Source organism: Anneissia japonica, unplaced genomic scaffold (genome assembly GCF_011630105.1).
Source record: "Anneissia japonica isolate Jap-2015-1 unplaced genomic scaffold, ASM1163010v1 scaffold287767_len825999_cov190, whole genome shotgun sequence".
In the NCBI taxonomy this organism is placed as follows: domain Eukaryota; kingdom Metazoa; phylum Echinodermata; class Crinoidea; order Comatulida; family Comatulidae; genus Anneissia; species Anneissia japonica.
The window spans coordinates 100035-124736 of record NW_022707033.1 but is presented as its reverse complement, the minus strand read 5'-3'; the positions used below and the strand labels follow the sequence as shown (position 1 = coordinate 124736).

At 32.5% G+C, this 24702-nt stretch overlaps 2 protein-coding genes across 2 annotated transcripts in view; one reads left to right on the top strand and one right to left on the bottom strand.

The window, feature by feature from the left end:
- Positions 1–21449, bottom strand: part of LOC117106321 (F-BAR domain only protein 2-like) — a 56775-nt gene extending 35326 nt beyond the window's left edge. Inside the window, exons 1-4 of the mRNA XM_033247692.1 lie at positions 21322–21449; positions 11682–11773; positions 3246–3320; positions 2699–2840 (exon numbers count right to left, since the gene is read on the bottom strand). Coding sequence (XP_033103583.1) covers positions 2699–2840; positions 3246–3320; positions 11682–11773; positions 21322–21348 — 336 coding nt within the window. The 5' untranslated portion in view covers positions 21349–21449. The remainder of the gene's footprint in view (positions 1–2698; positions 2841–3245; positions 3321–11681; positions 11774–21321) is intronic.
- LOC117106306 (exosome complex component RRP40-like) lies at positions 21434–24540 on the top strand. The gene is made up of 4 exons (XM_033247667.1): positions 21434–21683; positions 22723–22872; positions 23517–23674; positions 24026–24540. Exons 1-4 carry the CDS (start codon positions 21468–21470, stop codon positions 24237–24239), a joined length of 738 nt encoding a protein of 245 aa, XP_033103558.1. The 5' UTR covers positions 21434–21467; the 3' UTR covers positions 24240–24540.
- The last annotated feature ends 162 nt before the right edge of the window (positions 24541–24702 follow it).

Below are 24702 nucleotides of genomic sequence, written 5' to 3'. Positions count from 1 at the left end.
AGTGATTGAGGCAAAACCCTGCAACTAGAAGTCAGAGCACTTTAACAAATCCAAAACTTCCCCTTAAAATAATACTTTCAGATTCAACACGAAAATATATATAAGAAATCATTACATATTATATTTTTCTCAAAGAAAATATAGAATCTACAACTATAAGTAAATAACTTGGATTGCCTATTAAGGATTCTAAATGAATTTTTGAGTAAGCCAATGATGCTGTTGCTGATAATGATCTTTTTACAGGGCAGTAATTCCTCTTTCTTACAATAGCCCTCCATTCTTTAATGTTGTTAGACGTCTGACCTGATTATGAGTACAATAACCTAGTAGTAAACTAGAACATTATAATGTATGTCCAGGAAACTCTGGTTTTCCTAAATCACCTTCCGATCCCTATATAGCTATTCCAGTTAAACTGGGATGTTGTGGAGCGGTGATGTATGTAAAAGGCCTTGACGTTGGGTTGTAATTTTGAGCAAGCAGACATATTTTTTGTCTGTCTAATTTAACCTATAATGTTTGATCAAATTTTGTCTGACGTAGTAGAGGATTATCAACAAAAAAAATAAATTCCAAATATTTCATTAATTACATTACAATCTCTATAAGATGGTGGTTAAAGAAAGAAGCCATAGTCCTGAACATAAGAGACACTGATTTGTTTGATCAAATACATATGTATATATATATATATATATATATATATGTATATAACATGTATATATGTATATAACATGTAGGTCTACTTGATATGCTTTTATTATTAGTTTTTACTGTTTGTTTTGTCAGGGTCAAATTGAGACAAGCTTCGCTTCTATTTTTGATCCTAATTAATTAATTTTAATGTTGTCCACTTTATTTATCATTTGATGTATTTGATTAATTAATTGAATAAATGTTAATTGAATTGAATTGAATATGTCTGACACACTATCAAAATCTGATCAAACACTATCAGTCTGACATATACAATCTGATAACAATGCAGACTTGAAGCCCCATCCAGATTATTATTATCTTTGGAAAAAAAAGTTGATGCCCATATACATAGTCATGACAGGAAGATGTAAAAACTGGTCATGATGTGCCTATATATGGTCATGATGTGATGTCATCATGACCATATTTAGGCATGTCACATATTTTTGTCAAACAAAATATGATAGTGTGGACAGGGCTTCATTAGGCACCAATGAAATCTATATCCATCTATTAATGTGCATTCTGATACCACATGAATTCATATCAGCATGTAACATGTAGAGTACTGTCAAATCCAATATCAACATTGTTAAACACCCAAGCGATTCATTTACCTTGAATTAATAACCTTAACAACCATATGCTTTCCAGTTCAATAATTACAAACTATACACAAATCAATAAAACTGATAGGGTACAAGTGAGGAACTTACCTGGATAAATCAACTGTGTAAGTCTGTTTATCCAGGTAAGTATTCACCTAATAGTAACATAATCAAATAAATATGCTGGAATTAATATGAACAAATTATTAGGTGAAGGGCTAATATTTAAACAGTTCACAAACTTTCAAAAGAGATGCATAACTGTCATTTGGAAAGCATTGTGCAAGTATTCTGTACACTTAGAAGCAAGAGAAGAGTGCCGTCTATTGGTGCAAACAGCAATTCACCACCAACTTTACAGAGGTAATTTATTGTCCTCATGTTGCCCTCTGAATGTAAACTCACATAGACACTTGTAGTGCAGGGAGCAGTATGGTGCAGTTGTTAACTGTTAGTAATCACTGTGTGAGTAGTAAACCATGTTGTAGGATCCTAGCCTAAATTTCCAAGGTACGAAAATGGAGCCAATAGACCGAATTAGTCACCAAAGATGACTCATCAAAATTTGGCCGATTGGGTATTAAAAGTTGTTTACACCGTAAAGTCCCATGTTAACGCATTGAGTGGAGTCGAAAGTGGCGTCGATTAAATCGTCAAAAATGTAATGAAGTTAGCATAGAAGATACTTTTTATAACAATGTATATTTTGAATGATTCAGAGATTCATGAAATTAAGATTGATTTCATTTAAATTTCCATTCTGACTAAAATTATGAAGAATTTCGAGAGCCCTCCTAGGGGGCCTAGGCCTGTCGCTCGCGAGACTCACCACATCCAGCACTGACTAAGGTGATTGCTGTTGATTAGAGGTACATATTCAGCTTAAATACTGTCACCAAGTCATTTTGTTGCAATTTCTGTATGAATATTTAAACTATTGGACAAACCTAAATTGTTGAATAAGATGTTTCTTTTGATTACGATGGCGAATGAGTCAGAAGAACGTTATTTGTATGACTCTGTAGTCTAGGGCTAGGCCCGTTTTCATGTGAGACGGCTTTGCAAAAATATTTAAAGTTTTCCATTTGTTTCTTTCAAATCTAGCGGGTCAATACTGTGATGAGAAATATTTACCAAGGCTTTTCAATAAGTTATTTTACAATAAAATGTAGAAATAAATAAGTTTGAGGAGTTTAAAGACTGTCACAATTTACTCGAGCAGAGGTTTAATATTGTGTGTAAAAACTACCACCTAGCTGTTTGTTTTGATGTTATACCCACTATAACGGCTTTGGTTTGGTGGCTAATTCAGTCTATTGTGTTACTTTACATTATTTGAGTTACAATATTTGCTATTCTACAACATTGACTATGAAATCTATATTTACCAGTTTGTGTTTCTTCTGCTGCTCTTCGCCATACTTGTGTACCTCTTTCACCAAGTCGTGTAATTTTGCAATAAATCTTAGGTGAGTAGTAGCAAGTTTATCCATTGCATTTTTGATGACATTCCAAAAAGGTGCAAATGACCTGAAATTATAGAAACAAAATTATGGATTATATAAGCCTGATATGTTACTGTAGTGAAGATTTCAGGGCATAGCCGCATATATGTTACTTGTTTTTATGAATGCTAATGTAATTGTTGTCCTTTTGTATTGGGGCCTTGTGGGAGAACTGCAGATATCCTACTAGACAGGTTTTCTAGTATAAAGAATAGATAAAAAATTCACAATATTACTAATCACATATTTTTCAGTTTGTTTCCATGTAAATTAATAATCTGTCTCATCTGCAGTAGATATAAGTGCCAAACTAATCCTTGTTTATTAAGTAACTTGTTTGCTACCAATTATACCTTACAATGGAACTTTAGAGCCTATAGAGGGCACTGTATTATCTGTGTCACATGTCCAGATTTTGCAGATTACTTACCCTGATGTAGAGCTGTTTAAGGCTATTTTTGACAGCTTACTGATATTCTTAGAGTATGTCTCTTCAATACCTGATCTGAAATGAATAAAAGTAATAACTTGTGGTTTTTGTGAATAAAACATATTGTGTGTATTAAAAGTTTACTGTAAGATATGGAAATAAAATGTTGCCAATTTTACAAAATATTTCTTTATAAATAGATATACAACATGGTTAATACAAGGTGCTTTTGCTCATGTTTTTAAGGATAATATGTACTGACAATGACAGATTCAATTCATTTGATGTATGTGCAAATGTAAGTGGTAACGAAAGTGCCCCTTTACACACGAAGGCAACGATATATATTCTCTAATGTTAATACTTGTCACGGGAGCCTACACATAAATCGAATGATACCTTATGAAGTAGACACAAGATGGTGTTATACTTATAGAGTTTTCATACAAAAGCTGTAAATCATTAAATCTCATAATCTCACAATCAAATCTCATTTAAATTTCATTCTGATTCAAATTTCATTCTGGTTCGTAAGAGTTTAATGTATTCGCTCAAAAAAGGAAAACTTATTCATACAGTATATAATGTAAGCAATTCATATTTTAATTTAATTAAATATAATTGCTCAATATTGTACATCCTATATAATTATGATATTAACTAACATTTTCCAATTATTATTTAAGTCAACAAGATCAATACTTTGTAATTCAAAGAAAAATTTACTGCCAATATCCATTAAGAATATTCTACCTTATACCGATGACAATAAAATGAATTGCGGGATTTGTTAAACACTTTCTTTCGTGATTCATTGTGAGTAGGTAAATACTGTGCATGTTTAATTTATGAGTCATAAGAAAATCAAATATAATTTACACACATCCAGCGGGGATAGAGAATGTGAGAGAAAATCGCATCAATGGAACTTCCTGACTGCTTGGGAAAAAAGCCAACATGATGAGTCGGTTTAATGAATGAATCTTCTCACTGCTCAGTGAAGTAGAACTAACCGAACACAATATTGATCTACAATAACTCATGAAATATGTATAGAAGTGGATATTAGATATAATAGAGAAGACATTCTAGAATTTGTGCTAAAAGGACAAACATTATTAGCATTAATTATAATTATTATATTACCATTAACAAATTAAATTAGCTTCCTTATTAAGCTGAGTATATGCACCCCATACCAGGCATCAATTCCAACATTCCCAGAAACAATATGTAAATAGTAATAGTGGCCTTGCTAATGCGCTATAAGATTCCATAGTATCTTTGTATTAATTTGTCTATATAGTCCATCTTTTCAGAAGATTGTTATAATATGTTACATTTTCCATAGTATGGTAAAAGTTATTTTGTATTTTATGAGAAAGTAATTTAAATACTGTAACTCTTCATTCTCTTACCTTTGATTTAGCTTGTTGAAGAAAGATTTATGATATAGAAAACAAATTGTTGCATCTATTTAAATTGTTGTGTTGAACAAACAAAGGAGATAAATTGTCCATTGGGTTGTAAATATAGCTCTATGTCTATGGCTTTGAATACTATAGGGTGAATAGATGATGAATTAATAAATGCTAGAAATTATAATTATTTTATTATTATTGAAAGCAGACCTTTCATACTAGATAAACATTTCCTATCATGAATGTAAACATGTAGTTTTATTGCATGTCATGCACAACAGAGCCATATAACGTCAAACTATAGAGATTCCATCTGGTGGACTTAATAAATGCCAAGAAATTAAATGTCATTGAAATAAACGAACCATAAAAAAATGCATTTTATAACAACATTGTCAATAAAAGAACAGCATGATGAATCCATTACCACAAACCAAGAAATGCCATCGAAAAAAAACATGTAACAATTATGTCGACAGCAAGTGATTCATTATAAACTACAAACCATACATGCCAACAAATAAATTCCACTGAAGAAATCAACCAACCTACCTATACAATAATATGGATAGAAGCCACAAATAAATATAAATTTATAGAAAACATTGTGGATAAATGAAAACATGGCAAATCCATTCCATTTATAAACCATAAACCCAGAAATAGCAAATATCTGGACCGTATGTGATTCATCCTGTTAGCCAGAAATGCCAACAAATATATTATAATAAAATTAACCAACAACAAAATACTGTGGTTAGCAAAACTTCATGGACGATCCCCCCATTATAAATAAAACAACTATAATATTTAACCCAGAAAATTTCAGTAAAAAATACTGCACACATTTAATAAACCACAAGCCAATTAAACACACACCCACTACTATATAAACATATCTTATAGATTTGCTCTTATAGATGTTAGATTAACTCCAAATATGATTATTACTATCTCTGCCTTGGGTTATAACCTTTAAAAGCAAGTGCTTGGATATGACTAGATGTTCAAGTAGTCGTACTATCCATGATGTCATTACTAATTTAGGTACTGTACGTGAGTGAACAATTATCATAAGATAAAGCTTCATGTTAATTATTACTACAGGCATGTTATACTGCAGTATATAAATCCATTGTATGGTATGGAATATCCATGTTCAAGAAAACTGAAATAGTATAATGAAGAATGAAATTTAACACAATAAAAAAAATTGACTTGAGCAGAGATGATCTGAAACAGTAAACTCTAAAAGTAAAGATAATTAATGATGGTTATGATGATGCTGATAATTATTATGATGATAAAAATAACCTCTAAAAATAAAGATAATTATTGATGATTATGACGATACTCATGATAATTATTATAACGAGAATGAGATAATAAAGATAATAATAATGGGCAAAGTGCGGCCTGAGAGTGAATTTTTTTGCAGCCCGCGAAAATGAATTAAAAACCTTATTGTGCAGCCCACCAAAAAATTGTTACTAGAAAACACCATGTTTTTTACGACCAGATACTGATTATCTGTAAAAAAGTAATGTTAAAACTGAGAATAAATTGGTATAAAAGCAGTGTATGAAGGTTTTTGAAAGCACAACTGTAAACATCAAAGTTTGGATGCAGCCCTCAGTGTTAAATCAAAAATTCACTTTGGCCCTCCGACTGATTTTTATGCCCACCCCTGATCAAGATGATTCCAATGACAACTAAAGTAATAACATATAGTATTTATAGGATATTAATCAACACACATAACAGTATAACCAGCCTGAGTAAAACGCATGAATCTAATTATGACATCAGCATTGCCTAAAACAGTTGTATTGGGAATATAACATGTTCACTAAGGAGTCAAAATGATGTAAATATTCCCTGAAAATGAATACTGGTGTGCTAGAAATGCTCATTATTAACATGAATACTGTCATTGTAATGTTAAAAAAAAACAATCATATTAAACAAAACATCGGAGGGTTCTATAAACTGTATAAAGGACACCTTGCTACATAATTCACAATCTAAAATTCATAATATTTTCAGATGGCTATTTGATGACTGCTGGGAGAAAAATAATATAAATATTCCAGTGAAGAGCCTCATGGGGAGATGAAGGGATTTTGAATTGCAAAATTGGAGCAAGACTGCAGTGCAAATTAACAAGGTATTTCAGGACAGAGCTTGTAGAGCCTAGCTTAGCCTAGTATTGTATGTAGGGTTGGAACTTTCTCACTACTGGTATGGTACAGTACCACCAGTGGCCAAGGAACAGCTTGAGCAAAATTCATGATTAGGTAAGATAATGATGATGGGATGTGTGATACTGATAGTAAGGATGACAATGAACATGAGAATCAAATGATGTTATACTGAATAAATGACAATATGATATACAGTATGATTATAATGGCAGGCCTATGATAGTAAAGGCATTGGCTGTGATATGATGATGATGAAAATGATGGTCATAATATAAAAAAGCTGATGATCATTGTGGTATGATAATGTAAGTACTGAAGATTATGATGATCAAATGAACAAGATGATGAGACAAAGTCAATGATGATGCTAATGACAATATGATGTCACCAGTGTACAGCACGGCACTGACGGTACGATAATGATAATGCTAACGATGATGATCACAATATAATGATGGCATTGATAAGAATGGTGATGGTATGATGATGACGGTTATAATAATAATGATGAGAGATTCTTTTGAACATGATGGTTGCCAACATGATGAAGAACATATAGTGTCTCACTTTGCTTCACAAATCCAATCCATCAGATTTCCATTATGGTAAATGTTAAATGTAAAAAAACTCAGTCAAAAAGACTCGAGTCAAAATGTCACACCAATAAAAATACTATTTCTTTAATCCCATAAATCATATTAGCCAAGTTGTCATAAGTCTAGCAGTTTTTGTTTAAAAAAATATATAAAATCAGTGCGAGTGCTAAGATGCTGTCTATACAGTCAAGTCTGACAAAAAATACCAAATAATGTTATTGTGGAAATAAGGAGGAATACTATCAATCCATCATCAATCAATTAATCTATTAATTAATGAATAATCAATCAATCATATAATTTGGTCCATATTTGGCAAATATATTCTTTTTTATGCTTTAAAAGATATAATGTTGTATGTAAACATTAATTAACAAAAGTAACATTTTTAAAATAGCAAATTATACAATATAATAAATAAATAAATAGGCATAAATAAATGTATCCTATCTTATATTGTCTTTAAGCCAATTAGTATTGGCTTACAAGACCTTAATAGTGAATAAAATTTAAATGGTTTATCTAAGGTCCAAATACTATAATATACAGTACAGATAACATAAAAATGCAATTCTTGTATATCCGTTTTTAACTGAATATCAGAACCAAAGTTTAAAAACATCTTAGTACTGATGATAAAACATGATTTTTTAGGCTAAATATTGGCATGTAGGTTACAGTAAATGTGGTAAAATAATTTGCTTTTTTTAACCCCAAAATGAAAACAATATGTACCAACCAGTTGCAATGTACAATAATGAATAGGGCATGAAGGGTAAACTGTACATTTTATAATGAAGAAAGCGAAGTTTTTTGCGACGGATTAACACTTTTATCAAATCCCTGGTGAAAATTTGAAATGCTCTCAACTTATTAGTTAAGAGTAGTAAAGGATTGTATGAATGCACAACTTACACATTGCAAACATTTCCTTTCCCATTTCAAATGCTTCATACAGATGATAATAAACAGGTTGGATACATTAACAGGTAAATACAGGTAGAACGAATATAATCCACAAAAGGAAATTTAATACATTATTCAAATCCAAAAGCGTGTGACTCGCCACTTACAGGATGGAATAGACACTATATGAACTAAGTATTATTACGAAAGCAGAGAGTGGAGTTGTTATTAGTCTCGAGAAAACATTCTATAGTATCTCAAGATTTGAACACATGACCCTTGGATTATCAAGAACGAAACTAGAGCTGCAGTCCAAGTCTGCCTGGATTTAAATATGATTGAATGAAATAAATGTTTTGCAATGCAGTTTTAACTATAATAGTGAGGCTTAAAAAACATAAATTGTTTGTTTGCCCTTTAATGCTGAAAATTGTATAGATAGGGAAGGAGCAAAAAGGTTTCTTTTTTTATCCTGTCACCAAAATTAACATATTAAATCGCAATGCTTGCAATTAAGCCTGTCTCACTATTATTTTTTCAAAGGGTATTTATTAGACTGAATAAAAATAACCCATAATTGATATTCTGCAATGAATTTAGGCCTAAAGTAGAATGGTGATACCTTACATCAGACACCAAAGTTAGACAACTTTCATATCCAAAATGGAGAAAAATAAAGATCACCTTTTAAAATCTATGAAAAAAAAATATAAAAAAAAGGAAATTTTTTTTAAAACGTTGGCCCTCTTTTCCTTGAGCTAGGGGCGGGTGCTGGAGGGCAAACAAACAATTTTTTTTAGGCCTCATCTTCTTCCTTCAACAATAATTCATCCTATCAATGTTCTTCAACAATTTTGAATCTTAATGAACATGGATGATAAACAGCTATAAATCCCCACTATTATCATTTAATTCGTAAATTCAAAATACACAACATTTCTTAATCTGTGTTTGAAAATAATAAACTGTACACAAGATGTGTATAAGAGACAGCAGTAACAGTAGGCCTAGTGCTAAAATTTGGCCGTTTGACCAAATTTTGTCGCTAAAAAACAGCTCTCCTCAATTTCTTGAGGAGAGCTGTTAGTAGCTCTCCTGCTTTTTCTTTAAATCAAGGTCTGGTACAACTCATTCTTCCAAGACACAAATGCATATTTGACAAAAAACTTGGAAGCGGTTATTGAGATACAGATTTTGTTAATTAAACACTGGGGTAAAAAGGGGCGTAACCACCCTTTTTTTCATCTTTTTTAAATATTCAAAAATCTGTATCTCATTAATCACTCCCAGGTTTTTCTTCAAATATGCTTTTTGTGTCTTAAGCTTGGTTTCCATAGAATCGCTACACAATCGCAACAGTGCAGTGCAAAATGCTCCCTGATTCAACTGACCAATCAGCATCACCAAAAGAGTCGGAGATAGCGTGTAGCGATTTTTATGGAAATCAGGCTTCAGAAAAATCAGTTGTATACAATATATAAATGTTTAAAAAAATATCTATCGGAATTTGGCTTTAAAGAGTGAGTTAAAGAGGATATTATTAGAACATTGTTCAACATTACTGTATGTCATTTGAAGCTTCCCAATTAGGTAAACAAAATCATAGACTGACTTGGACTTAATGACAAGGATGAACCACCACATAGCAAACTCAATATTGTGTCTATTGTATATAGAAAGTACACATGCAGGACAATATGCTCATCTGTACAATATGCATGTTTTTATCTCTTCTTATCAGGATACTAAAACTTCCTCAAAAAGGAAAGCCCTTGTTCCAGATGGGCCTCTAATCACCTGTTTCAAGGAAACATATGAACCTTTGAAAGACAACTTTGTGAGAACATTGATCGATGATGACATTGATGACAATGATAATGATTTTCTTGAAGAATACAAAAGTTACAAACACAAGATTCAGAGTTGGGATCAAATTTAAGATGACCTTGAACTCAAAGCAAAAGCGTGTTTCTTGAGTTCACACCATAGTGCATCACAATGAAACAAACAACTCAGACTGTTTACTTTTTCAACAGGCACTGAAGGAGTATCCTACTTTCATAATTAGAATTTTATTATTATAGAATTTTGGTTTTTATAACTATGTTTTATAAGGTTTGACCACTCTTTATAGTCATGCGTGCACACCCGCATGCCCGTGTCCAAGGCCGATCAACATAAACATATGAACATACACACAACACTGTGTGTATGTGGCGTACTGTATGTTTGTTTTTGTTGGTTGACCTTGATATGGGCATGTACAGTTCAAACCACAAAATGCCTGATTGATTGTAAAATTTATTCAAATATTTATTTACCCGCATATGGATTGGCCTTTGGATATTGGCTACTTCTTAGAAATTTTAATTAAAATGTTTTATGTGTAATTATGTGTAAACAACAGAGATATTAAATAGATTCAATAATTTTTTTCTTTTTGAAATCTCTTGAGATATGGATCAATAACTATAGAAATAAAAGAAATAAAAACTAAAATATAGAAGCATTTTATTTTATGATTGACATGAACAATAAAACTAAATGTCAAATATTTGAATAGCTAACTTTGTATATTGATGAAGGTTAATCAATTATAAATTAAGATGGAAACACTTTCCTCGCAAGTACCGTTCTTATATTCTTTGCACAGATGCTTATTGGCTTGTAATTGGTGGTGATGACAAGACATGAAAGGACTTACAAAAATCGCACTGACACTCTTTAATTAGCATATTATATAGATACGATTGTCATTAAAATTAACAATATCCTGCTTATCCACAAGGAGAATGCTACATTTCTAGGCACTGTTATCAATAGAAACGTTATTGAAAAAAATCCTATTATGAATGTTTTCTGGTAAAATATCAATAAGCCTTTTGTATAACAACAAGGTCAAACACCGACCGTATTTCCTAAGCGAATACTTGGAAATATTTAAATATCCTCATTCTAACATTGCAGTTTGGGAAATGACAATAAAAGCAAAAATATAGCAATGTACATCATAAACTATAGAAACGCAGGTGCACAGATCTCAACAATTTTGAACCAATAAATATATATTAAATAACTTAAATTAAGTAATGCTCGTAGAGAATCATAGTATGTTTGACAATAAAAAAGGATGTCTTATGATCTTCGACCTATATTTGATGTATTTTGATGTGTGGCAAAATATCACTCCTATACTGTATAATTATTTTATGTACCTACAGTATCATAAGGCTATGCTTTCATAGATCAATTTTCCCAACTTACACTTGCATCCACTGACCAGTTATTGTACGCAAGAGTAAGACTTACCTTTCTCGAATAAAGTCTTCCAACTCTTTAGTAGAAGTAGTGCCATTTTTCATATTATTGTAGAGAACTGCAAAACCCTGGTTCTTTTCCCCCTGTAGTGAGAGTATGAAAAAAAAAAAAAAACAGCATAAGAACTTACAACATAAATTTGCATGTACATAAGAATTACAGTAATACAAATTTTGAATCTTAATGAACATGGATGATAAACAGCTATAAATCCCCACTATTATCATTTAATTCGTAAATTCAAAATACACAACATTTCTTAATCTGTGTTTGAAAATAATAAACTGTACACAGTATTTTATCATGTTTTTTATGAAAATTATAATTAGGTTTCATATACTATATAAATGCAACATCATACAGTACAACAGACTGTCTTGAAGGTATATTCAACATAAATTCCACTTACCTTCATATTAATGCCTATAGAAGTTCAACAAGTTGATGAATTTATTTTAAAAAATCAACACATTATTAACTGTCAATAAACCTCCGGCCAATGGATATAATATTTCAACAGAGCTAACATCGTGGTGAGGAGAATAAATAAATGAGTGAATGAATGAGTATATCAGCATTCACACTTAACAGTAAGGTTGGCGGATATATGCTAATGAACGATGTTACGCTTCAGATTGTATTGCTTCCTTCCTAACGAGGCATGGAACGAACACACTTGGATCATCTTTCCCAGCTTCCTGAGGACAAGGTTGTACACATTGGGTACAGTGTCTCTATGGTTCACCTCAATCTGTTAGAATTATTTATCAATACGATACTTTAATCGATTATGGTATGACTATCATTGTCTTCCATGAAAATCGGAATTTAAGTCTTATTATTATTATAATAAGTTCAAAAACCAGGTCGCAAGTTTACTTATCCAAAACAAAGCATATCTTCCTATTAATTACTAGAACAATAATCAAACTCAGCATGAAGAAATATGATCTAAATTACTTATTTTCACCTGGTTAAAGTTTTTGTCTCGAAACTACTGTAGACATTTAAATTTGAAATATAATACATAATCTGCAAATTCTCATTAATATTGCCAGTCATGTCAATGTTTACTTTCCCCCTACTAACTGCAGCATAATGTGTCTTTTTTACCTATGCCAAAACAGTGGTGGATCCAGGAATTTGAAACAGAAAAGTCAATTTTACAGATTGGAGTTCTTAATTTAACAATAATAATAATAATAATAATATTTATTTGGCAAAGTATTAAAATACAATCTTGCCAGGAGCAAAGAATAGCATGAACCTTATCAGAAAACTGCTTTTACTCCACCATCAAAACCAACAGAAATGCAGAAAAATGCAACACTGATTAAAAATAATTAACTCATAAACTGAACTAAATTAAATTTAAAATCCTGATTTGAAGTTAACAATTACTACTTGAAGATAATCCAATCAGGACTTTTGTGAAGCAAAAGTATGAAAAGGTAAATTGGAAAATAAGGAATTAAAACAATATCTTTAAACAATAATGATCCAGATGAGTTAATCACATCCTTCTATTTTAATCTCTATTCAAATTATAAAGATTACTGATGAAGATTTCAATGACATGAAATAAACCTACCATTCAAGGAAATACTATACTATAAAAACAATAGTGCTACTAAAATGTAATTCTTACAATGGATTAAAGATACTCTAGCCTATGCAAGATATAGGCCACAGGTGGGCAAAGTGTGGCCCGTCAGCGATTTTTATGCAGCTCGCAACAATGAATTAAAAACCCTATGTTTGCGGCCCGCCAATCAAAATTGGCTAAAAAACACCCGACACCAATAATATGAAAAGAGTAACATTAAAACTGAGAATAAAGGTGATGTAAAAGCAGTGATTGGAGGTTTTTGAAGCTCACTAGAACATCAAAGTTTGGGTGCGGCGCTTGGTGTTAAATCAAAAGTTCACTTTGGCCCTCCAACCAATTTTTATGTACACCATATAGGCCTACAGGGCAATTAACAGTATTCACATTCAAAAAAATTACAGTAGAACCTCGATTTTACGTACGGTATGGGACCGGAAAGCATATGTAAATCGGGGGATTCGTATACAACAAAGGTATAACTTGGATATTCTAAACAACAGAGCTGCGGTGTTGTCTGGGCCTGCTGAGACGAACTAAAACCATGTACACTGCACTGGGCCAGCCAATTAGCGTTTGTGTACTGTACGTGAAACAACAACCATGTGCACTGCACTGGGCGAGCCAACCAATTAGCGTTTGTGTACAAAATTATGCCTACTTAGTTTAGTAAACTTTGTGTAGAAAATTTGATCAGATGAGTTTTCCACACAAAGCTAAGGAGGAAAGCAATTATTTTGAGCATTGATATTCAAAGTAAAACAAAATAAACAAATAATAATTCCTTACCCCCTACAAAAAAAAAATTAAATTTATTTTTCCCCCAAAATTTTTTTTTAAATATATATTTTTTCAATACTATAAAAGGCATGTGTGTGAGGGTGATAAACATATACTTTTCTATTGGGCCTAATCACTGGTATAAATGGTTTTCCTTTTATGTTTCTTTAATACTTTAAACAGCATATTTTCTTCACAAGCTACTTGGGTCTTCTTCTCTCTTTAAAAAAAAATCTATTTTTGACAAATTGTACATAAATGAAAGAGAAATAAATATTATGGTGAATTGAATTGAAAAACGGTAATCCATTACTGCACGAACAAATTATTTAATCATTTACCTCTATCTAACTTCATTCAATTTATTGTAAAAAGGATAGCCCTTCCTCTTACTAAAGGTAGACCTATTAATGTGTCATTCACAGACTTAACATTTGTTTTAAAGCCAATGAATGTTTGTTAAACACCTAATCAATTAATTAATCTTATTAAACAGCCAATTAACAAACATCCTCACATAATTTGCTTTATAGTTTGCTTTGGGAATAAAATCAACATGTTCTATGTTGTAATTCTTACTAAATAAATACAATTTTACAATAGTCAAATAATTAATAACCTTTTTTTTATTACATTGTTTTTTATGATTAAGCTTTACATTTTCTAATTCATATTATAATTTTCACATGCTTTTCCAGAAGATTGCAAAAAGGGAGGTTTGTCCTCTTTCCCTTGCAGCAGCAGCAAAAAAAAAAAAAAATCTTCAATAAAAGTCTGAAATCGATTAGAGTCACTGTCTACAAATGGTTAAAACTATGAAACTTTCACTGCAGTGAAATTACTGTACAGTATTGTACCCCCTGATCAGTACTGCAGTACAAGGAAGGAAGTACCCCTCACAAACCTCTCAACAAAGATGGGGAACTTTAAATTGGTGCAGTGGTTACCATTGTAATCCATTAGAATTTGTACTTTGTAAAACTAGTTTCTCTCAAAAGGGGTGGAATTATTGTGAGTGGAGCTATGTACCTGTAGCTTGGTGGCTAAGATGCTTGCTTTCTAATCCAAAGGTCTTGAATTTAATTCCTATCATATAAAGGATTTTTTTTATCATAGTCCGACACCCCGACGAACTCTGTCTAATGGGGGAGGCCTTGACCTGTCTGGTGGGGGGGGGGGGACTTGACCAAAAACAAATTTCTCCACTCCCCAAGCCTCACTAGGAGACATAAATAACGAACACAAAAAAAGAAAAAAAAAGAATAGGAATTCTCACTGGTTTTTTTATAAGAACGGAATAAGAATGGAAAGATAAGATACTATAAGGGAAATAAATAGAAGATTTGGGAACAAAGTAACACGCTATGAAAGAATCTGTAAGAATTACTGTGTGGACCGAGTTGAATAAATTGTCACAATTATACCTAAACTATTGTAATAATTATTAATAATCATCAAACTAATTGTTAAACTAAAATAAACTAACACCCAAAATATTGGATAAATAATTAACAGTACAACTGTACATTTGTTTATGGTTTATTTTCTTCTCTATATTTGTTGTTAAGCGCCTCAAGGTTGTGACAAAGCAAGGTACTATATAAATTCAGAATTATTATTATTATTATAGTATTAGCACAAGCCCCCGCACCCTTCACCGCTCGGCAACTTAACTAGTTATATTTAACAAGCTGATTTTTCACAGGACATTAAATTATTTCCTGTCTGGTTTTATAATGACTTTCAGAAATACTTGGCACCAGTCAGATATTATCATTTAATATTATCACTACCAAAATACCACTGATTGGTAGCATAGGAAGTCTTAAATCACTGATATGTTGTAAAGGTGAAATTTAATACAATCATAATTGCACACATGTTCCTAGACGAGTGTGCTAATTATTTCTAACATTATGATGATGATGAGAGGAAGTAATGGGTTAGAGGTGATGGATCACCATGAGTTCATTCTCTAGACAATGTAGATCTTACAGTATGTTTCACCGTGCTAATAATAATCAGAATATTAATATTCATATTAAAGGGCTCAAAGATAACAATAGGGCATAATATACAGTTAAAACTCATTCAAGACTTCTTTAATTTGAAACCACCTTTTCAAAGTACAGCTATCTATAAAGTGGACAACAAACTCCGAGACCATCCCATATTTTCAAGTCCCAAACATGGGAGAGGGGATTTGCAAAAATTGACCCTACTGGTGTGTGGGAATCGCAATATAATCTCCAGTGGGGCTTTTTGAGTCAGTAGAATTAAAGCTTAGGTACGGTATACATAGGGAAACTGATAGCCTTGTAATTCATATTATAAGAAGACTCTCACAGTAGAACTATGCTAGAAAATAACAAATTTAATATTAATGTGGATCTTTCAGATTAAATTCTTTTTAGGGGAGGGGTGGAGGGAGGGAGGAGAGGGTTCGTTAAAATCCATCGCATGGAAATAATAAAAGCATCTTCATTCGGATCTTAGCATACAGTAAGTATGGTAGTATAGTATATAATTAGCATTAGATTTATCTAGTCAATCATTAAGAAGGTAGTTTGTCAGTCAAGTGCATGTCCCATATTTTATAGGTATCTGTGATTATACTGAAAATCACATAGAGATGAACATCTGAAAACCTCTTATTCCTCAACTAATGGCATTGGCCATTATACAGGTAGTTCTTTTAGATTTCTGATGTAAATATAATGTGACTGAGCTATACCAATGTATGGTTGTGTGACAGTGATATTTGATGCTAAAAATAAAAAAATGTTTTTTAACAAATTCAAAAGCTGTAAGATGAAGCACTAGGCTTGTCATGTTCTTATATCCAGAAGCAATTTTTTTATTATTTATAAAATCAGAAATCATATCTACTTAATCCAATTCAAACAAATTACAAGAAAAATCCCACATAATTATTGTGATTGAAGCTTCAAACATTACAGAGAGCACTTCTAGCCTCAGTTTCATATTTGGTGAAGGTAGGCAGACAGATAGTCTACCGTATATTGTAACATAACATTACAAATGTAAAACAACACTCCCACATCAATTTTGTTTGTCTCAACAAATCTTGTACTTTTCCTGATGTATTATTTAGGTCTAATTTTATCGAAAATACATGTGTTAGGTCTAATTTCATTGTAAAATATAGGTTAAATTATTAAATGTAGGTGTAACACTTGTCTAGACAATTCTAATCAAGGTTGAAATTGTTTAGATAAAAATCTGCATACAGGTACAACCCTGCAGCATCCAGTGGGTGTAACCATACATACTAGTCCTCAGTTAAGGGGGAAACATACAATACCTCCCCATAGACTCTCGATTCCAAGGGGCTTGGTGCACTTGCTGGGATTTGCAGCTACTATAGTACTGTACACGACCAGGAAGCAGAGGTGGTTGCACACTGTATATAACTGCATATACTGTACATGACGTGAATAAATGTATCCAAATACAGTAAATGCAAAATGAGCGTCACATTATTGTAGGATACCAGCGCAAAGAAGACACTATCATCATTAACAATGATCTCTTTAATTGATCATCAAGGTTTTAAATATACTGTAAACCGGATATTAACACTGAATTTACAATTGTAAGCAATCTCATATCACAATATCAATGACTCGCAAAGCAAGCCTATGGTCTACTTTAAGGTTAACCCCAATCTCATCACTGGTGATAATTGTTAAAAATAATATTTGAGATGAGTGCCACCCTACTGTAGGTATCAGTACAATTTTTAAAATTTCCTGAAAACATAGACCTACTGTAACACAGCAACAGCAAACTTGGTAGTCTGAAATGATTGCTTTATTTTGTAATGAATAACTAGTATTTTGATCAATTAAATTAAAAATCAAACTTAATACCATATTATTCCTTTTACAAGGCAAGGTATTTTCATTTTCTGCCATCATATTCACAATTATTCTAAGATGCATAATAGACAAGATACACTGGGCGGTACATTCATTCTTTCAGTAACAACAGATTTAGAATAAGGTCAACAATATTGTCTACTCTATTCTTTCTTTTATAAAATGTAATGTTTGGCAGACAAACCATTTTGAATGCACAGGAACTGTGACTTCCACTGACTTTCTTTAGTCTTATGTACATTGCAATCACTATTCAGTGAGTGGATATGATGATTTATTAGAGTAATGATGATGTAGCAAAAATTGGTAGAACACTAAAAAATTCAATGAAAAGATTTAATTACCGATCAAATAAATCAAATAATAAATAAGTTGATTTTTCAATAATACATGAGAATTCTGTGTCTTTACTAAATGGAACACCTAATAACTAGCAAATTAAATGGCTTATGCAAAAAACACTATCTATTGAGTGCTATTATTAAAACATGTTCTTAATTTAATCTTCAATGAAAGCTAGAAAATAACTTAATTAAATACAAAAAGATACCAATTCATTTTGTTTTTAGCTCCACACAGCCAGTACTACATAGCATACAGTAAGTCAACACTAAAATTAAATGTTTTATTAAGACATGAGAATATTGTAACAGAGAAAAATGCTACAGTACATTTAAATTGAACAATCAATAAATTTCAGCCTTACTGTGAAAACTCAACTTTTCTGGCATTTTGTTATTACAAGAGAATTATTAACGGCATGAGAAAACTGAGTAACACAATGAAAATGGCATAAATGAAGTTGACCTTAGATGAATGCTTTAGGTTGTTTTCATGATTAATCGATGTGACGTTAAAGCAATTCTCATAAAAATTTACTATGTTTTAATACAGTATTTATGTCTAATGACAGTTATTCACTGGTTAGACTCCATATTACATATCATATGTTACAAGTACTTTATTGCTCTCCTCAAATAAATAAATTGGCTCTTCGAAATATGCAGACTGATTTCTTTAGTCTTAAGACTTAAATATTTGTGACCCAACAGCAATTTGGTACAGCATTACTTCACCTCGTAGTCTTCAAACTATGCTCTAGAATCCTCATTTTGATTATTGTTGCCGTATTTGATCTAACTGTAATAGTATGCAAAATACTATTGTTTACAAGTACTTATGAATAGAAAGTAGAATTTTGTATTCAGTAGATAAACTAAAACTAACTAAATCCTTTCTGAGCCACTGGGGCTCATAGGGCTGGAGCTTATCCCCAGTTTCTGTAGTGTGAAGTGGATGAGAGTTGTACTCCCCCTGGATGGGACACTAGTCCATCGCAGGTTAGACCTCAGCAGATTGCTGGTACCCATTGATACAGCTTGGTGGACTGAAGCAATGTAGCTAAAGTGCCTTGCCCAAGGACACAAGCGAATCTGCCCAGCGGAGACTCGAAACCCAGACTTTACGATTGAAAGTCGGAACCTCAACCGCTGCGCCAAACTGCCGCTCAGTAGATATTAAGACTTCTGTTAATTTAAGTACTTTTGGCTGGAGAAGACTCAATGCTAGTTGGGATAGAAAATTATTTATCATGATTTTCAAATGCTTCAAAAGATTACACTCCTCAATATCTGATATAAAAATTTATCTTCAACAATAGTACCTATACTAAAGGAACGCGTAGCCAAACAGATTATTAACAATCTAGTTTCCCAATATGGAATAATAGTCAAGGGAAAAGACACTTTACTTTACCGGTCAACAAAAATGTAGAATGAAATATCTAATGAATTAAAAATTTCAAAATATGTCAGTATTTCATTCTAAAACAATAATCAAAATGAGGATTCTAGAGCACATTTTCTAAACTAGGAGGTGAAGTAGTGCTGTACTAGATTGTTGTTGGGTCACAAATATTTAAGTCTAAGACTGCATAATGGTGATAATGGTGATGATGCTAATGCATAAACAGTTGGGTCTAGTGGTTAGATGGTTTGAAAAAAATTCCTACGTTAAATTTAAATTTATGTAAAATATTAAAATCCAATTCGGCTTTGTTCAAACGAAGAGTAATCTTTTCATATTTTAATTTTTTACATAATTGCAAGGCATTCAGAGTTTTTCCTAAATTTAAATCTATTGAAAGGTATTGCAAGAATCGTTATTTTTATTACTATAATTTAAACAAATGGCAAAAGAAACTTGTCTAATCTGGTACGTCACTTAGGCCCTCCAACATTGCTTCGGAGGCCTCATTTTTTCCTGTACCAGAATTGGCCGATGAGAAATCCAGCTATTATAGTAGAAATCAGTGGGGTGGTGCTTGCTTGGAAAATCAAGTGGTACATGGTATAGGTCTACTGGTTTGGCTGCAGTTTGAAACTTGCAGAAATTTAAAATATAGTGGGTGGGGAGGAGGGTATCACTCTTCTTTTACTACGTAAGAACTAGCTGCAGTTCACAAGTGCTCACTTACAAGTGGATTAGACCCATATTGTAAAGTAGTGTGCGGAATATAGGTCCCTATATCATACATGGTTATACAGTGTATTAGAGATAAACCAAGTCTTAATTTTTGGCAGAATCTGCATGGAAAAATTTTTTTTGCACCTTAAGGATATATTCCCAGCACAGGCCTTCTGGGATTAGGCGTTACATCTTGGTCTAACATCTAAAATAGTCATGTTCTTGTATTCTGAAATTCGTTGTCAATGTTTATTGTTTATATGATAAATAATGATGCTGTAAGTAAAACGAAATACGAAATATTTAATTGAAATTTTCACCAATATTATTGTTGTAGATGTTGTTCTGACAATTTCATGCAAATCTGAAATGTTGAACTTGATCGGTGGAGCTTGCTCAAGAATTAGTCTTCCTGTATTTGCACTATGGTATGTCCGAAAATAACATTTCCTATGATGATGAATATGTTATTTAAATTTCATGGTATAACTGTTTCCTCAAAAATATTGAATGAGTGCGCTCACCTCACAAATAATATTTATAAATTATATGCCTGGTTTGAATAACAGATAGGCCTAGGCATGATTTACTTGGTACAGTACGTTTAATTGTGACTGTTCTTCGTGTTCTTAATATAGGTAGGCCAAAGACTAACAAGAAAGACATACACACAAGCCAATGGACACCAGACGTTTGTGTGGTAGACAGGGAACACCTCCACCACCAATGCACGGTCGCAGCGATCTTCCTTCAGTCAGGCCAGAGTTCACATACCCGGCCTGACAATGATTACCATCTATAAAGCATAAATATTATCAATTGTATCTATCTGAAATGTATACCAATGTGTGACCAAAAACCCATACTATTGACTTACCCAGAAATTATCCACAAAATGCGACATTTTCACCAATATAATTGGCTTAATATTTTCGTGTCAAAACCACCGGAAGTTTCGTCTGTGGATAGATGTTTTGATTGATCTGAGCATGCGTAAACATTAACAAACGATAGTGACCCAAAATGGTGGAAGGCAGCATGGAAAACAAAAACATAGAAGGCAGAATCGTTATCCCTGGCGATGTTGTAGTTCTGAAAGAAAAAGGAGATGATTCAAAAAAGATAAGACTTGGTCCAGGGCTACGTCAAGAATCAGACGAAGTTATCGTTTGTAAATGTGGAATTATACGACATAAAAAGGAGCCTGAAATGTATTGGGTTGACTGCCATCAGAAAAGGGTAGGCCTAGGCCTAGTCTAGGCTAGCCTGAGAACTTCCCAGCCTGGGCAGCTGCTCTTTCTCTTTTGTTGGGTGGGAGGGTGTAGGCCATGTGAGAAGGCTTGGTGGTAGGGATCTAGGCCTAGCCAAAATTGTCGAAACACAATTTGCTGAATGCCAAATGGCATAGTATTTTGCTGAAACTGGTTTATTGCCAGTTTGCCGACTCGAAAACCATGAATCTTAGTTTGTCGAAACCCAGCCAGTTTGTCGAAAGTCAATTAAAAAAACAGTAAAACATTAATTAACAACACTAAACAGCATAAAATTAATGATGGAGTACTTTCTTATTATGACTGCTCTCTACGATATGGGAATTAATTTAGAAGTCATTCCAACACGATGCGATCACTGTGTGTTCTTACATAGCCGCTTATACGCCCTTTTCACGCTGCGATAGATAACTTCGATCGAGAACAAACAATGCTGAACAGCGAAGCGTAACCAACGTAAATAACATAGCATTTCGGCCATATTTTCGGAGGTCATGTTACTCAAAAAAATCATATATCCTTAACAGGAGATCGTGTCAATCAAATTTTTTTTTTTTTTTTTTAAATGTTTGCAAAGGATATATCTAGGCCTATGTACCGTATGAATAAAAGAAATTGAAAATTTGTTAAGTCTGTCAAAACTTAACTGGAAAATAGAAGACTGATTTTGTATAGTATGTGTTGCTATTATTTCAAAACAAAAAAATTATTAGTTTATCACAAAAAAATTATTAGTTTATCACCCTATCTAGGCTGGAAAAGTGATGAGGAATTGAGGCTTTTTAAGTTCTTGTTTAATAGAATTTAGGTTTTTGACTTGACACAAAGCGAAATAATTTGTTTCCTGCTTATTTACGATTTTATTCAAATACGTATGATTTGTTAATAACAAAATGAACTTATTTGAGAGTAGTGTATGAGAAAGAACAAACAAGGTGGCCTACCTATATGAACACAATGTTACAATTTTGCTTTTAAAAATAAAGGTTTAAATACTTTCTTTTCAGTATGTACCAACAAAAGGAGAATTTGTAATTGGTATTGTGCTTCAAAAAGCTGGAGATACGTTTGTAGTAGATGTTGGGGGTAGCGTTGCAGCTAGTTTGTCGTACTTAGCATTTGAAGGGGCAACAAAACGAAACCGTCCAAATGTTCAGGTACAGTACATTTAGATGTCATTTTAATTGAAATAAATTTATGATAAATTTTGTGTAGACTACTCTGTACCAAAATTTGTTGATTTTGTATACCGTAGTGTAATGAACCTGAACCTAATAGTATTTCCCTATTCAACACCAATTAAGCATATACTTATTTCTGGTGGGGGGGGGGGGTAGGGATTGTATATGTATCGTTGATCACATCACGAACTAATGTGTTCGTGAAATTACAGTAGCGTGAAAACGAGTGGGTATTGGTTGTCAGGCACTGTCGTATTCATTATCACACAAAAAATCTGTAACAACAATTATTTTGACGTGCTTTTGTGATTTCACGAACTAACACAATCACAATCTAATTTGATTGTGTTAGTTCGGGATGAGAGCGACGATATAATGTATGGAAAATAGTACAGTAATCAGCACATCGTTATTCAAACATACCAGATACCAACTCTCCATTCTGTGTGGAGAGAGGGAACATTTCCCAAGGACTCAAATGAGTGACCAACCACATCCTAATCCTTTGATTCCCCCAATCTTACAATTGTAGGTCCAATGTATTAATGGCACTATGATGATTTTGCACATACTTCAACATTGTATGCAATATTAACCATATGATTCACATTTGGTTTCAGATCGGAGACATAGTATATGGAAGGCTGTTGGTAGCTAACAAGGATATGGAGCCAGAAATGGTTTGCATAGATGGTGGGGGAAAAGGTGATGGGCTAGGGGTTATCAACAGAAGTAGAGGCGGCTATATGTTTAAATGTTCGTTAGGTTTAGTAAGGAAGTAAGTTGAGTTTATCTCATTATTTTTCTAGTATATAATATACAGTATTGACTATCTTCTGTGTATTTAGGCTGGTGTATGCAAATTTTTCTGTATTTAAGTGTCGAAAATTTGTATGTTGTATTAAAATTTTTAAAGGGGACCCCTTGTCTGAGTGCCCAATTTTGATAAGTTGGAAAGGCCACCCTTTGATTCATTAAACGAATTATGAAGAGCATTTTATTTTAAAAATTGTATTGTGGTGAACAGTTTTTATGTCGTCAGCATATACACAAAAAACAGAAAAATTATATGTATGTTTTAATTACTTTCTGTATACTGTATAACCAGTCCAACCTTTTATCTCCCCAGAATGCTCTCTAAGGAATGCAGTTTACTGAGGCAATTAGGAAAACACATCAAGTTTGAGATAACAATTGGAATGAATGGGCGTATTTGGGTTCATGCTATCAAACCAGAAGAGACAATCATAATCGTTAATGCCATATCAAATGCAGAGTATATGACTGAAGATCAAATTAAGATAATGGTTGATAAATTGATAGAAGCTCTGCCTGGATTTTGAAGTACAACAGCTTTTTACTTAAGCTCAGTTTCCATACAATTACTCACCTTATTGGCGACGGTAGCCGACAGTTGTCGGGAAGATCGAACCTGGTTCAACTTTTGCCGAAAATAACCAATGAAAAAAAACAGGTTGGCATTGATTTTTGAGGCATTGTTGAAAGTTTGCCATCTGTATGTTTAACTTATACACAAGGAACTGTAGTGTACTGGATATGCATGTATGAATGCATGGTATTATAGTTGCGCGTAGGATGAAAAAATTGATCAAAATAAATTATATTTGTTCAGAAATTTGTCAACCATGTCTTGGATGTTTTGTCTGTATGCATCTAAACTTAAGGTGGTTATTCTTTTGTTTATCCTGAAATGCACTTTCAATACAACTGATTTCCAAAGTCGTTCAGTGTAAAACAAAAGTAGAAACTGAGGTTCGAAACTCTTGCCGTGCAAATCGCTTGTGT

What these genes read in the sequence shown, in the direction of transcription:
- LOC117106306 (XM_033247667.1), top strand. Translation starts at nt 21,468, where the DNA reads ATGGTGGAAGGCAGCATGGAAAACAAAAACATAGAAGGCAGAATCGTT. An exon ending in GAAACCGTCCAAATGTTCAG is followed by an intron (nt 22,873 to 23,516) that starts GTACAGTACATT and finishes ATTTGGTTTCAG; the next exon opens with ATCGGAGACATAGTATATGG. An exon ending in TCGTTAGGTTTAGTAAGGAA is followed by an intron (nt 23,675 to 24,025) that starts GTAAGTTGAGTT and finishes TTATCTCCCCAG; the next exon opens with AATGCTCTCTAAGGAATGCA.